The sequence below is a fragment of the Crocuta crocuta genome, unplaced genomic scaffold (assembly GCF_008692635.1).
Source record: "Crocuta crocuta isolate KB4526 unplaced genomic scaffold, BGI_CrCroc_1.0 scaffold50, whole genome shotgun sequence".
NCBI lineage: Eukaryota > Metazoa > Chordata > Mammalia > Carnivora > Hyaenidae > Crocuta > Crocuta crocuta.
Window position 1 is genome coordinate 3,910,622 of NW_027527428.1, and position 16,025 is coordinate 3,926,646.

A 16,025-nucleotide genomic window follows, 5' to 3' on the forward strand; every position below is an offset into this window, starting at 1 on the left:
GATTCCCAACTTAGCAACCAGAGAGATTATTTTAAAATACCGTTTCAGGAGCGCCCGGCTGGCTCAGTCAGTTAAGCATGTGACTCTTGATCTCAAGGTTGTGAGTTCAAGCCCCACGTCGGGCGTGGAGCTTACCTAAAAATAGACACCAATTTTGGCCAGGCGCCTTCTCGGTTCCCCACCTTCCCCATGGCTCCCGATCACACCCAGGACCTGTGACCCCCGTGTGCCCAGCCCTGTTGCGCATCTGGATCCTCCTCTGCCGTCTTCCATCTCACTCCCTGGGCTTTAGCCCACCAGCCTCCCTGCTGTTCCTGTAGCACGGTCGTCTCCCTCCGTCCACAGGGCCTTTGCACAGGCTGTGCCCTCTGCACGGAATGCTCTTTCCTCAGATCCAGCCAAGTGAATCAGTTCTCTCACTCTCGTGGTTTTCTCTGGTGTTTGCTTAAGTGTCACCAGTGAGTCCCTCCCTGAGGACCTGTTTCAAGCTGCACCCACTCTCCCGGACTCCCCATCCCTTTTCGCTTATCGCCACCTCACCCTGTGTACTTTCATGATTTGTTTGTGCAACGTCCGTCTGCTGAGCTGGAAAGTATGTTCTGTGAGGGCAGGGGTTTTGCCTGTTTGACTTCTGGGTCCCAGAGTTCACTAAGTGCCCGTTGAAGAAAGGAAGGGGGAGGGGGAGGAAAGGCAGGTAGTTTGCGTGCCCTCGGGCGCCGGGGACTTGTGAATGTGTCACCGCGTGAGCGTGGCAGGGAGACAGAAGCCACGTGCGCTCTGCCATCCCCGCCCCGTACACGGAGGGGGCTGGCCCACACGGGGGTGCCTAGCTGCTGTCCTGAGGCGCCTGGGAGCAGGAGCCGCTGGAACCCAGGGGCCCCCGGCCGCCGTGTGAGGGTAGAAGCGGAATGTGGTCTCGGCCCTGGACCTGGTGGTGTTGTGCTGGGAATCCGTCTTAGGAGAAGAATCATGACTTAGAGACACATCTGAGAACATGTTGGCCGTGGACATTTTTTATAGCGTCAGAAAGTGTGAGCAACGGGGCGCCTGGCAGCCTCAGTCAGTGGAGCAGACGACTCTTGATCTCGGGGTTGTGAGTTTGAGCCCCGTGTTGGGTGTAGCGAGATTACTTGAAATAAAATAGAATCTAGGGGCGCCTGGGTGGCTCAGTCAGTTAAGCGTCCGACTTCGGCTCAGGTCGTGATCTCACGGTTCGTGAGTGCGAGCCCCGTGCTGGGTTCTGTGCTGACAGCTCAGAGCCTGGAGCCTGCTGTGGATTCTGTATCTCCCTCTCTCTCTGCCCCTCCCCTGCTCACGCTGCCTCTCTCTCTCCCTCAGAAATAAACATTAAAAATTTTTAAAAATAAAATAGAATCTAAAAATAAAAACCTTTGAACAACACTTGAAATGTCTGCCAGGGAGGAAACAGCGCCCAGACTGTGGCGACTCCACCCGTGGGGCTTACGCCGCCATCAGATGGGACGTCGGCAAGGACCCGCAGGGATTTTAATAAGTGACAATGTGAAAAGAGCAGGTTCTGTAATTATAAACAGAGTCCGACTGTGAATGTGCACGCAGGACCCAATAAAATGAGAGTAACGATAAACAGTGCAGCAGAGGTGGCCAGAAGGAGGCGTGTCGAGGTTCTCGTCTGGGTAACCAGAGGAGTTTTTCCATTTTAAAAAAAGAAAAACTCAAAAATGCTCCTAGATGCTGTTGGCCACCTGCGCGCAGGCAGGGCTGAGCCTAGAGGCCCCGGGGTCTGAGTGGGCAGGTGGGCATGGAACCTGGGGAGACCACTTCGGGGGCCGCTTTTAAAGGCGTGCCTCAGTTGTGCCCCCCCCCCCGCCGTGCGGGGCCCCTCCCTAACAGGACGGCCTCCTGGTGGAGATGGGGGGGCACGTGTCTGACCCCAGGGCTGGTGGGGAGGGACGGGCGGCTGGTGACACGGGCAGCCAGGCTTCCAGGGCGGAAACCTAGCAAACATGAGGATAAGTGTGAACAGGTCAGGCGTCCTGACAAAGACAGATTCTCAACATCCAGGGAGGTGCTGTTTGCAGGGCAGGCAGGGTGCGCTTGTACAGTGTGATCTCCGTGGGTCTTCAATGCAATACACACGTGAGGTATTAAAAAAAATCCTCCGGGCCCTGGGGTGTGGGGGCGGGAGCCGGAGTCTGGCTCCTGCGTCCCCCAGGCCAGCTTCAACACCCCGCTTTGTCCCCCTCACACGGCACTGATCCCTTCCCCGCGCGCCAAAACCACGCACAGCCCGACTCCCGCTCCGTTCCCGTCCATGGTGGGGAGAGAGCCCGTCTGCCTGCCTGTCTGCCTGCCTCTCGCTCTAACCTGAATATGTGTGTGTGGATACGTATGTGTATTTCTTGGTGCAGGAGGCAGGTGCTCTCTGCCCTTGCTCGGGAAGGGGCTGGCAGACACGCCGTCAAGGTCAGAGCCCCCCACGGCGTCACGGCGGGGGCGAAGCGGGCCAAAAATCAGAGGAGGAGAGCGGTCGAGTTGCAGGGAAAGCCGGCGCTGGGGCAGGGGTTTCTCGCATCCGGGGGGCGGGTATGTGTGAGCGGGGAACAGACGGGGAGCGGGTCACAGAGAGGACCCGTGTCCCCGCCCACGGCGCTCGTGTTTCTGGCCGTGCGTGCCTGTCTCTCTCTCGGCAAGCGTGTCTGTGGGCACCTGTGTTCAGAGCCTCGTTTCGCATTAAAGTCACAGCGCGCAGCAGGCACGCTGGCCAGCTGTGCGGGGATCGATGCCCTGTTAATTGAATGCAACCCTCGTAAATCACCGGAGGAACACGAAATTCAACCTCCTTCCCCAGGCATCCGGGAGGGCTTATTCAAGGGGTCAGGGATTGAGGGCCGAGAAGGTGATTGCCTCAGGGGCCGAGAGGAGGGCCTGGGGCCTCAGGGGACCTCTCGATGAGGGGTGGGGGGCTGTCCTGGCCGGAAGCGAGCGGATGACCGGAGCGCGGCCGAGGGTACGTGTATGGGACAGCTGGGCCCTGGCCCTGTGACTGGCAGTGCTGTTGGCTGCATCTCTGGGGGGGCCTGGGGGGCCAGCCGGCTCCAGGAGGCCACTTGTCCTCGGCGGAGGGGCTGGTGGTCAGCCCGTGGGTGCGAGGTGAGGGGCGCTCAGGCAGGAGAACTCGAACGCCGTGGATACTCGAGTTTCCTCCGAGTGGCTCCCTGAGGCTGGGGAGTAGGGTGACCAGAGCCCTGGCTCGGCCTTCTTTCCCTTTGCGGGTACGAAACCACAGGCGGAACGGACTGTTGCTTCCCGGTTGTTCAGAAATCACACAGGCCCGTGTCTCGAGCTCCGGCTGTGCTTTCGTACCTTGCAAATGTCGTGGGAAGGGTTTAGTGCCCGAAAGGCAGTGTGATGGGTTTGGGCACCCCGAGCGGGGGTGCTCCCCCGGGCAGGGCAGGTAGGAGCTCCTAGGGGTGGGGTGGGGGCATCTGCTAGCCCCTTCCCGTGGGACAGGGGCAACAGAGGCCTCCTTGGGAGCTTGCCTTCGGGTCCTGGGTCGCGTGTTCCCCCCTCCCCACCTCGGCCCTGCCTGCGGTCTGCACACTTTGTGTCTCGGGCTGACTCAGGCCGCCTTGGGCCCCTCTGCTGGGAGAGGGAGGTTCAACACCACGCCCGGGGTGGCCCCCCGCCCCGAGGGCTGTGTCCCGGCTCCCAGTGGACTTTGTTGGAGAGCTGGCTGAAGCAGCCGTGATAATAGTTAACGATGGTGATAAATAGTAATAGCAGCCTCCCTCTGTTGGGTACTAATTACGTACTTCGGGCGTGACCGGTGGCCCAGTGAGGAAGGTCCTGTCCAGGCCTGTGGTTCGCAGATGAGGGAAGCGGGCTCAGGCAAGGAAGGGACTGGCCCAGATCGTAGACCTGGAGGGGACGGTGCCGGCCTGCGTCGTCTGCACAGCCCTGTGGTCCCACGGCAACCACGTGACCACGTGCGGTGGGCGTGCGGGATGTGAAAAGGTCCCGTGATTCCTCGTGGAGTGTCTGCCTGGCTGGGAGGGATGGTGGGACCCGGCCGGCTGGAGGCCCTGCTGGCCCTAAGAGCTGCCCCTCTTTTCTGCCCCTGCCTGGCACCCACGGCTTGCGGCTGGGGCGGGAGAACCTCACTCTCCTCTCAACGGCTGCTGTGCCGTGGGGAGCTGAGGGGTCTGGCTCAGGAATAACGTCGCTACGCTATGGGGTTAAGTGCAAAGGCGCCTCCTCCTGGGGCCTCTCTGAACTCTCCAGCCCGCCCTCCTCCCTCCCCCCTCCCTGACGTGGCCCTGGGTCTCCGCTCCTCACGCTCAGGCTGCCGCCTCCCAAGCCCACCCGTTCCAGCTCATCTGGCTCAACCACCAAGTGCACACACCAAAGATAAAAAAGGAAAGGAATAAAAATGTGCACCAAGTAGGAGGGATTAAAAAGCCCTCTGTCACTCGCACCAGCACCAGCAGGAGGAAGACTGGGCGGCGGGGTGGGAGGGGCCGTGGACGTGGGGGCCCCTCCATCCCCCGCCGGGCACACACCTTTCCAGGTTTGTACCTGGTGACAGGCCCTCGGGGTCAGGGTTGATGTTGACAGGGATGTGCTTTCTGCGATACCACCTGCGGGGGCGGGGCGTTGGTGGAGGCGGTGCTGAGGGTCCCACCCCAGTGATGTCACTCCCTAGGTGATGGCCTTGGTCCTGACATCCTCCTCTCCCTCCCCGCACCCCCCCCCCCCCNTACCTGATGTTTCCACTTAATAGCTGTGTAGCCCTGAGCAAGTAACTCAGCCTTGCTGTGCCTTGGTTTCTTTCTCTGTGCAATGGGACCTTTAGAAGGAATCCTGATGTTGTCCAGAGAGTTGCCGGGGGCCCCATCACTGGAACGCCCTTGCGCTCAGATGTCCTGGTCCTTCCCTCCTTTTTCTTCTGCACTTAGGCGTTTCCGAGGCTGTGGCCCTGCTGTGGGCTATGGTTTCATGGCACCTACATTCACTGTCGTTTTTTAAGAGCTTCCCAGGGAGAGAAGACTAATCATATATATATATATATTTNAGCTGCCAGCACTGAGCCCAAAGCAGGACTCGAACCCATGAACCGTGTGATCATGACCTGAGCCGAAGTCGGATGCTTAACCAACTGAGCCACCCAGGCGCTCCAAGACCCATTATATATTATTTGAAAATAAAAGTGCCAGGGTGCCTGGGTGGCTCAGTCGGTTGAACATCCGATTCTTGATTTCGGCTCAGGTCACGATTCCACGGTCGTGGCATCAAGCCCCGCGTTGGGCTCTGCGCTGAGTGTGGAGTCTGCTTGAGATTTTCTCGCCCTCTGCCCCTCTCTCCCGCCCAGTCTCTCTCTCTCTCTCTCTTAAATAAAATAAAATTTATGAAAGGAAATGAAAGTGCAACCCACATGCGAAATCCAGTATTATAGCAGTGACTCCAAGTCTGGGCTTGTTAAATCACAGCCCCAACTGCACTATTTAAAGCCCCTCCTAGTGATGTTGCCCGAGAAACGTTTATCGTATGAAAATCCCCCAAAAAGTGAAGTCCTTTGTTCTGTGGTCAGACTTACGATATTTCCGGGGCGCCTGGGGGGGGCTCAGTCAGTTAAGCGTCCAACTTTGGCTCAGGTCATGATCTCATGGTTCGTGGGTTCGAGCCCCGCGCTGGGCTCTGTGCTGACAGCTCAGAGCCTGGAGCTGTTTCAGATTCTGTGTCTCCCTCTCTCTCTGCCCCTCCTCTGCTCACGCTCTCTCTCTCTCTCTCTCTCTCTCAGAAATAAATAAGATATTAAAAAAATTTGAACTGGGGTTGATTAAATGAATAAATTAAGTAGCACTTCTTTAAAAAAAAGACTTCTGATACTTCCTTTTGGGGACCGGGTGACTCTGCAGATAGGGAATAAAGGCATCTTGAGCATCGCTGAGCACGTGATATTGAGCTTTATGTCTACTCCTGCGCATCACCCCTCGAGGTAGTTGAGATTATTCAGCTGTTATAGGAGCTGACCCCTGAGTTCAGAGAGGTTAGGTAATTTGCCCAAAGTCACACAGTGGTCCGATGGAGTTAGGATTCGAATCCATGACCTCTGACTCTGAGGCCCTTGCCCTCCCCAGTCAATCTCTGAATGGGGTGGAGAGTCGCCAGCCCAGGGCTTGAGACGTGAAGGGTGTCCCCACCTTTCCTTCATCTGCCGTGAAAGTAGCAGCTTTCGCTGGGGCTTCAGCAAGAGGAGCATGGGTTGGAGAGAAATTCCTGACGCCAGGGGCCCAAGAGAACCCAGACTCTTCTTTCGTGATGGAGTAAAGACGATTTGCCCTCCGTTCTGTATGAGTTTCCTTGGGCTGCCACAGAAAATGACCACGAACCGGACGGCTTAAAACGACAAAAATCTTCCCTGTAGGCTCTGGGGGCTGCAGTCTGAGATCTGGGTATCAGCGGGGCCTTGTTCCTTCCTGAGCCTCCAGGGGGGTCCTTCCACGCCTTCCCGAGTGCCCGGTGGCTCCTGGCACCCCCTGGCTCGTGGCCGCCTCCCTCCAGTCTGTGGCTCCACTGTCCCGTGGCCGACTTCCCCTCGTGTCTCCTCGTGGCTTTATTAGGACCCCGGGGGCTGAGCCGAGGGCCGACCCGATTCAGCAGGACCTCGTCTTAACTAATTACATTCGCAAGGACCCTATTTCCAAATAAGGTCACAGGGAGCAGCCTTGAGGGACAGGGACCTTCAGGAAGGCTTGAAGTGGGGTGAGGTCGCTTCCAAAGTCTCTGGGCCCCTGACAGGGGTTGTTTGTGCTCTGGGGTCTCAGTTAGAAGTTGGGAGGGGTGCCCGGGAGCACCCCCTTGTGCCCTGGACCCCCAACCCTGGCCCAGCAGCTCCAAACTCCCAGCCGCCTGCTGCGGTCAGCCGAATGTTCCTTCCGGGCAGAGGAATGTCCATCCTGGCCCCACATGTCAGCGAGGAAAGCAGCCCCAGAACGCTCGCTCAGACCTGACCGCAGGGCCCAAGGGAGGCCAGGGCCGTAGAATTCCTTCTCTGGCTTAACGCAGGCATCCTCCGTGGGGGCCTCTCACCCCCAAAGGAGAAGCCTGCTTCTTGAGGGGGAAACTACCTGAGACGTCACAATGGCCTGTGGCCCTCCCCAGGCCTCACTGTGTAAACAGAGCGGCAGCGCGCCTATGGTTTTAACTTTTCATGGAGGAGGGTGAGTAGGGGAAGAATGTCTCCCAAGGCTCCTTTGGGAGCGATGATGAGAAAAGACGGACATGCGCCGGCCCCACCGCAGCCTGGGCGTGACGGATACACGTGCAGGGCTGATCGCCCACAGGCGACGTTCTTACTGCTGCGGATCCTCATTCCAGCCTCACAAGACTCCCCCAGAAGGTGCCTTTAGCTTCTCCATTAAAAAAATTTTTTTAAATTTTTATTTATTTTTGAGAGAGAGAGAGACAGAGAGAGAGAGAGACAGAGTGTGAGCAAGGGAGGGGCACAGCGAGAGGAAGACACAGAATCTGAAGCAGCTCCGGGTTCCGAACTGTCAGCACAGAGCCCGACATGGGGCTCGACGTCACGAATGCGAGATCGTGACCTGAGCTGAAGTCTGACACTGAACTGACCGAGCCCCCCAGGCGCCCCAAGTGTCCAACTCTTTATTTATTTATTTTTATTTTTTACAAATAGTTTATTGTCAAATTAGTTTCCATATAACACCCAGTGCTCATCCCCACGAGTGCCCTCCTCCGTGCCCATCCCCCCTCCCCAAGTGTCCAACTCTTGATTTGGGTTCAGGTTGTGATCTCGAGGTTTGTGAGGTTGAGCCCCACATTGGGCTCTACCCCGACAGTGCAGAGCCTGCTTGGCGTTCTGTCTCTCTCAAAATAAATAAATAAACTTTTTTTTTTTTTTTAATGAGGGCATTTGGATACACACACTGCCAAGAGGCCGGGTGGTGTGCCCACTAGCCAAGGCTGGCTGTCCCCAGAGGCTGGGCGAGTCTCCTTCAGGCTCTGCTCCTGCCCCTCCCCCCGCCGGAAGGAGCCCATCCTTGACTGTCCATCTCCATCCGGACTTGTGGCCTCCGGAGCTGCGAGAACACAGCTGTGGTTACTTCCGCTTTCTTCCTTTTATTGCCACCGTCCCTCCGTGTCTGCCTGCCCCCACCCGTCTCCCGCACCCCCCGTGGATGGGGCCACTGCCATCCCCTCCTCGTGGAGGCAGTGGGGGGGGTGGCCCCAGGGGGCGGGCAGCTGTCACCGCTGTGCCCCCTCGAGTGGACTGTTCCCCCGAGAGGCACTCAAGCTGGACAAGTGCTCCTTCCTGTAAATCCCATTTTGTGCAGCACTAACATCCCCCCCCCACGCCCTTGTCGGGGGATAAGTGGAGCGTCAGTCAGCAGGGCCCGCAGAGCCAGAGGCTGGGGCGCGAATCAAAGCTCGGAATGACCGAGTTCGAGAAGGTCCAAGCCACGTCCGGGAGAGCCCACGTGCCGGCGGGCAGAGCGGGGCCGCCTTGGCTCACGTCTTTGCGAGGAGACACCGCCCGCGTCTGGTGTCTCATAAACTGCTCTGGGAGCCGAGTAGTAATCAACACCGGGAAATAAATTCCCCAAAAATAAAGGCCGCGCGAGTCCTGGTGGTGGGTGGAGGGCTGTGATGTCGGTGGCAGTAAATGTGTTTAAGATCCTGGGAAGAATTCATGCTCAGGAGCCCAGCGATAATTTACTAGAGGCTTAATAGCTGGCAAGTCCCCAGGCTTCTTTGGGAGGAATTTATTTTGGCACCGGGTGGCCCCTCTGGGAGGAAATGGAGAAACAGACTCAGGGCAGCCGGCCATGCCCGGGAAAGGGCTTCCGTTGCCTGGGGGGTCCCGGGCCAAATCTCCTCCAGGCTCTGGAATAGAATTCCTCTGTCTGCTCCGGCCTCAGGCACTGCCCTCCCGCACGCAGGGTGCATGCATGTGGGGGTGAACGGCAGACATGCATGACACAGACACGTGGGCTTTCCCGTGTGGCATGTGCAGCGGGTGGTCAGAGAGCCCCAGGGTGGGGAGGGCATGCCCCTCCCTCTGCTGGCCCAGCTTTGTCCATCTCCGTGGTTTGGTTCCTTGCAGGGCAGTGTCTGGGTCCCCGCTGAGCCCCTCCCGGGACGGCCACCGCACCCAGCCGTGCCACTCACCCCTGGCTTCTACCCCCTAGGTTTCCCCCTGGGGCCGGCCTCATGGAGCGGATCCAGGCCATCGCCCAGAACGTCTCGGACATCGCCGTGAAGGTGGACCAGATCCTGCACCACAGCCTGCTGCTCCACAGCAAGGGTGGGGGCCAGGGTACCCCTCTGCCCCCAGGGGGCCGGTACCCCAGCGGCCCCGACCGCTCCCCACGGCGGCTGTCCTGGCTTCTGCCTCAGGCTCCTAGTGGGGTGACTTGGGTTCACTCTGCTGTGACCTGGCGTGAGGACGGAGGTCTTAGAGGCCTCCAGTGACCCCCTCTCCTTCTGTCTCTGGGGGTCCCCCTCAAAGAGGTTTGAGGACATTTGGGTGGGTACCTGAGGTCTGCCTCTCCAGGCACTGGTCCATAGGCATTCAAGCCAGCTCCTCACTGGTTCTGAAGCCCCCATGGAGAGTGGGAGCTAGTGGCAGAAATCCAGGCTTGGGGACCCTCTGGCAGGTGGCTCCCCAGCTACCCCTCCCCACCGCAGACCAGGCCTCTCTAACACTCCACGGGGCTCCTCTACCCACCCGGGGCCTCAGCAAGCTGACCTTCTCTCCCTGCAGTGTCTGAAGGCCGGCGGGACCAGTGTGAGGCGCCTAGTGACCCCAAGTTCCCCGACTGCTCAGGGAAGGTGGAGGTAAGGCCTGGGAGCTGAGGGCGGGGGTAGAGGTGACCCGGGTGGGGTAGGGGTGGGGCGCAGGCTCCTCTTTAAGGGCTCTGCCCCAGACTAGCTCTAGTGGGGGCTTCTCTGCCCAGCCCCCTCACCCTGACCCTGGCACCAGCTGGCAGAGGCCAGCCTCAGGGGGTGGCTCTCTGCTTGGGCCACCTGCCTGGCCCACCAACCCAGATTGCCCAGGACAGTCATATTTCGGAGTTTTCAGTACTTTCTTACAGCAAACAAACTGTTAATATATGTGTGCCACCCCCAGTAGCCTGAGTCCTAACTAATTCAGAGACTGGATCTCTCCAGTGGGCCCATCTTCCCATTCCTCCCCACCCTGGCAACCAGCTGAACTGAGGAAGCCCTCCCCCAGCCCCACCTCTGGGGGCTCATCCCCAGGGGCCCGTGGCTGCATGAAGTCTGTCCATCCAGTCATGCAGTCCATGGCGTAAAAGCCTGCTCATCACTGGTTCTGAATTCCCCAAGAAGGTGGAGTGGAGGCATTGCAGACCCTGTTCTCGGTGATATGGGGGGATGGCTGTGGGCGGGGCCTGCTCTGACTCCAGTCCCTGTGACCTTGGAGGCTGCTCTTGATCTTGACCTCAGCTGAATCCTGTTCCCCATGACTATGAGCTGCTGCGTCTCCCACCGTTTGCCCTGGAGCTTTTCCCTGTGTGTCGTGACCTGGCCTTATTCTCCCAGGGTCTTCCTCTCTCTGGGCCTGCGGGAAGGTGGCCCTGCTCGGCCTCCCGCGAGGCTCTCAGCACCCAGGACCCGGGGCTGGGTCATGGGGTCCTGGTACAATTGTCCTCTTCTTTTTCTGGCCCTTGCTGCCCCTTTAAGTGTGAGCCCCAGAGGTCCTGTCCTGAGGGACCTTGGGTCCCCAAAGACTTGGGTGCCGAGAGCCTGCTAAGGGCATGGGTAGGGCTGGTGTCAGCACCCTGGCCTAGGCTGGCCCTCTCCACAGTGGATGCGCGCCCGCTGGACGTCTGACCCTTGCTACGCCTTCTTCGGGGTGGACGGCACCGAGTGCTCCTTCCTCATCTACCTGAGTGAGGTCGAGTGGTTCTGCCCCCCGCTGCCCTGGAGGAATCAGACAGCCGCTCTGACGGCCCCCAAGCCCCTCCCCAAAGTCCAGGTAGGCCTGGGAAGTGGGTGGGCCCGTGAGGGGCTGGTGGACAGGCCAGCTGGTCTCCTCAGGTGGGACGTCCTTAGGGGTCAGCCCCACGTGAGGCCAGCCTGCCGTGCCTGGTCGGGGGCAGGTCCCAGCCTGCCACAGGGCCTGTCCTACCTTCTGGGGATGCTGCAAAGCTTGGCCTACTTGAGGGGCAAGCTGGGGCCCCGGAGGCACCCCTAAATGGCCAAGAATAATAGTAACAATAGTTGTTGCTTCTGGAAGCCTTCCAGACACTTTATTTGTACTTAAACCTCCCAGCAGGCTTTATGTGACCGCATCGAACAGATGGTGACTCTGAGGTTTAGGGGGTGGCGTTAACTTGTTCAAGGCACCTCATTACTCCAGCTCCGCTGAAAGGTGGCCCGGACTTCCTGCCTTCCGAGTACCAGCTCTGACCACTACCCTCGCTGCCTCCGGGTCGCAGCTGAGACCCCTGGGAACCGTCCTAGCTGCCCACCCAAAGGGCTCGGGACAGAAGGCTGGGCCAGGGGCTTAGTGTTGGCGGGTGAGAGCAGGGCTCCCCGACTGTGGGGCTGGTGGGCCTTTACAAAGGGCAGGGGAAGCTGCAGCAGGCCCCAGCCTCCCACGGAGGGTGCCGGCCCCTGTCCCCAGGGCAGCAGGTGACAGTGATGGCACAGCCGAGGGCTGAGGGCTGGAGGACCCAGGTGTGGACCTCCCTCCAGGCAGTTTTCCGGAGCAACCTGTCCCACCTCCTGGAGCTGATGGGCAGTGGGAAGGAGTCTCTAATCTTCATGAAGAAACGGACCAAGCGGCTCACGGCCCAGTGGGCACTGGCTGCACAGAGGCTGGCGCAGAAGCTGGGAAGCGTCTGGAGGGACCAGAAGCAGGTACCACTTCTCTGTGCATTCAGGGAGCTGAGCTCAGAGAGCTTAGGAAGTGAGCTCAGGGCCCCAGGTTTACAAGTGGGCACTGAGTCTGTCCTTGGAAAGGTTATTGAAGTTGTTTGAATTTTAGCTGGGGCAGGGGAGGCAGAGTCAGGATAGATGCATGTGGTGGCCCCTGGCTCTTTTCATGTTTGGGATGACAAACCCTCCCCGTCACTGCGGAGGAGTTCTGCATTCCGTAGACACCTGGTGCTTTTCAGACAGAAAAGTCATGGCATTTGCCTAGAATATTGGGAATAATGTAGCCTATTTTGGGGGAGATTTGTAGGTTTGTCCATCCATCTGTCCATCTTTCCATCCATCCATCCATCTGTTCATCCACCCGTCCATCCATCCATCCACCCATCCAACCATCTGTCCACCCATCCAGCAATCAATCTGTCCATCCATCCATCCAACCCCCCATCTGGATATCATATATCCATCTATTCACCCATTTGGCCACCCATCCATCCATCCACCCACCCACATATCCATCCAACCATCCATCCATCCGTCCATCCATCCATCCAACCCCCCATCCATTATTCATCCATCCATCCACCCATCCATCCATCCATCCATCCGTCCATCCGTCCATCCATCAATAAATATTTACCTGACTCTCACATCACCCTGTTTATTTCTTTCAGAGTCCCTATCATTTCATGAAATTATCTCTTGTCTGTGTTTACTGTTGTCTACTTCTTCCATCTGGAACGTAAGCGCCTTGAGAGTGGGGTGTGACCATCTTGTTCACTTTTTATCCCCAGTGCCCAGTTGGTCACTCTGGCTCTTGGTCCCCTTTCTGGTGCCAGAAAACGCCTGCCCAGACACAGCCTGGAGACAGCCTCTGCTGCTGGCCGGGTCTCCCTGGGGGCAGCAGGGCAAGAGCTGCTGCTCCTCCGTGCTGACCCTGTGTCCTCCCCAGATCCTTGTACACATTGGCTTCCTGACGGAGGAGTCTGGTGACGTGTTCAGCCCAAGGGTGCTGAAGGGCGGGCCTCTTGGGGAGATGGTGCAGTGGGCAGACATCTTGGCCACTCTCTACGTCCTGGGCCATGGCCTGCGGATCACAGTGTCCCTGAAGGAGCTGCAGAGGTGAGTGCCAGGGAGGGGAGGGGAGGGCAGGGGAGGGGGAGGAAGGGGAACCTGTCCCCCAGGGCCACTACTCTGCCTACAGTTCCCTGGGAGGTTCTTGGTACACTGTGGTTAGTGACATTACTAATTTCCTGCTCCTCTCCATGTTGATTCCTGGTCATGTTTGGGATGCACCAAGGAAATGTGTTTGCATAGTGCTGTTCAAAGGGTCCTTTTCTCCATCTTGGGCCAACAGGTGACCTGGTGTTTGCACTCAGGGGCTGACAAATATCCATTTGTGGAATTGAGCCATGTCATGTAGCTGGGGTCTTCTTTGCCTGCTGTCTTGGTGGGCTTGGTACAGTCTTGGAGTTTTTCTTCTGGAATTGGGCTCCCTCCTGGCTTATTCTGGGGTTGGGGGGCTGATAAGATCTGGAGGGTGGCAAGGTGGGCTGGTGACGCCTCTCCATGCCTCTCCTTCCCAACGCTCGCCTTTACAGGGTCCCCCTGATGCTCTTGGCGGTGGGAGATGGTGATGAAAGGGGGAAGAATTGTGTGTGTGTGTGTGTGTGTGTGCACATCTGTGAGCAAGTGTGATTAGGCTTAACTACTGCATCTGTAAGATATAGAAATACAGTTTTCCTTCATTTATTTATTAATGTTCATTATATAATATTTGACACATAGAAAAACGTATGTAACTGATGTTAGGAAGTGCAGGTATAGGGTATTCTCACACGATTCTGCCAGTATTCCCCCAGTATTTCCCGGGGCGCCCAGGGGGCTCAGTCGGTTAAGCATCTGACTTTGGCTCAGGTCATGATCTCACGGTTCGTGGGTTTGAGCACCGCATTGTACTCTGTGCTGACAGCTCAGAGCCTGGAACCTGCTTTGGATTCTGGGTCTCCCTCTCTCTTTCTGCCCCTCCCCCCATCTCTCTCTCTCAAAAATAAAATAAAACATTAAAAATATTTTTAGGGGCGCCTGGGTGGCTTAGTCGGTTAAGCGTCCGACTTTCGCTTAGGTCATGATCTCGCGGTTCGTGGGTTCGAGCCCCGCATCGGGCTCTGTGCTGACTGCCACCTCAGAGCCTGGAGCCTGTTTCAGTCTGTGACTCCCTCTCTCTCTCTGACCCTCCCCTGCTCACGCTGTCTCTCTCTCTCTCCTAGAAATAAATAAAACATTAAAAAAATTTAAAAAAATATTTTTAAAGTATTAATTTAAAAGACAGAAAGAGAGAGAGAGAGAAAGAAAGAAAGAAAGAAAGGAAAGAAAGAAAGAAAGAAAGAAAGAAGGAAAGGAGGGAGGGAGGAAGGAAGGAAAGAAAGAGAAAGAAAGAGTATTCCCAAGACTTCAGTGTCCACCTGGTGCCCCTTCTCTCCCTGATCTCTCTGCCTCCCCCCAAGAGGAAACTTGCAACTTGGATTTGTATTTATCATTTCTTTGCTTTTAAAAAACAAATTAATTTTTTACACGCTCATGTATCCATAAACAGCATATGGTTTACTTTTATTTTCATTTGCTTTGAGCTCTGTGCAAATGGCATCTACTGTATGTAACATCTGAGACTTGCTTTCTTTGCCCATTACTATGTTTCGGAGATTCACCCATGTTGTTCTATGTGGCTTTTTTTTTTTTTTTCATTTTCACTGCTGTATTTCCTTATGTGGATGGTTCTTAATTATTTATCAGTTTTTGCTGATTGTGGACATCTTTTTCCTGCTTTTGTAAATTACTTTGAGTGATGCTGTGGTAGACATTCTTATACATGTCACCTGGGGCACCTATGTCGCGATATAGACTGAGTTTCTCTTTGGGATAGACTAAAGTCATGGGGACAAATAGTGTGTGAAATAATGCCAATCGTTTTCCAAAGTGATGGAAACTGATTTAGCCCCGCCAACTGGAGGTTCCCAGTGTTGTGTTCTCACCCACACGTAGTGTAATCAGACTTCCTAATTGAGGATGTCAAGTGGTATCATGATATCCTGTTATGTTCTTAATTTGCATTTCCCTGAGAAGTAATGAGGCCGAGAATTCTGTCATATGTTTGTCCTTCTTTCCCCTTGATGAAATGCCCATGCTCACCTTTCTGCGGGGTTGTTTATCTTTTCCTTATTGAGTTGTAAGCATTCCTTACATATTATGGATATAAATTTTGTGTGAGCTATATCTGTTTAAAAATCTTCACCAAATTTGTGACTTGTCTCTGTCATTTCTTTCCTTCTTTCCCCAGAGGAAGAGAAGGCCTTAATTTAATGTAATCAAACTCATCGATCTTTTTCTCTTTATGGTTAGGGATTTAAAGTTGTTGGATTTCTATTCCTCTTTCTCACTGGTATTTGGATGAGACTGTTCTAACTTGGCCCCGGGGTACGACTAAGGAAGGCCCCAGAGTTGTTGCCTAGACATAGGCTTTTCTTCATCAGCCCATTAACTTACTCTGAGGTGGTTTTCAAGCCAACATGTGATTTCTGTCCAGAACTCGCCTGCCATCTTGATGGTCAATTGGTTCTAGATGTCTCTCTGATCAGCACTTTGTCCTGGCCACGAATGCTGATACTCTGTAGCACAGGAGTGTTGGAGAGCAGAGGATGCTGGCGGGGACAAAGCCATAGACAATCTTAGGTCAGCATGGTCTGGGCAGCTACTCACCCTCTCAGTTTTCCTCTGAACTTGGAGTCTGCCAGTAACTCAAGTAGGGCTCCATGTGACCTTGATCAGAGGGTGGTATTAGGACTAGCTATATAGATAGGAGTATGGGGAGAAGGAGGCTGATACCAGGTCGTGCCGGGAGGTCACTAAATGCCCTAGTGGCTTGAAGGTTTTTATTCCCATGGCTTGTGATTCACACTGCTGGAGTTACTGTTTTAGGCTGATGCACCTGTCTGCAGTAGGCCTAGGAAAGTTGAAGTGTCTTCAGAGAGGAACAGTACCTGGAGGGTTCATTTTGAAGGTGACAGGGACTAATGAGGTGCCACCTGGGAATAGCACATCCCCCATCCCCCAACCCCCCTCCC

General features: G+C 56.1%; 1 protein-coding gene across 1 annotated transcript in view; it reads left to right on the forward strand.

Moving 5' to 3' along the window:
- The window catches only part of MGAT5B (alpha-1,6-mannosylglycoprotein 6-beta-N-acetylglucosaminyltransferase B), a 60,362-nt gene that overhangs the window by 13,474 nt on the left and 30,863 nt on the right, over nt 1–16,025 (forward strand). The window contains exons 3-7 of the mRNA XM_077754968.1: nt 9,192–9,307; nt 9,767–9,840; nt 10,832–11,002; nt 11,725–11,889; nt 12,857–13,026. Of these exons, the coding sequence (XP_077611094.1) occupies nt 9,192–9,307; nt 9,767–9,840; nt 10,832–11,002; nt 11,725–11,889; nt 12,857–13,026 (696 nt within the window). The remainder of the gene's footprint in view (nt 1–9,191; nt 9,308–9,766; nt 9,841–10,831; nt 11,003–11,724; nt 11,890–12,856; nt 13,027–16,025) is intronic.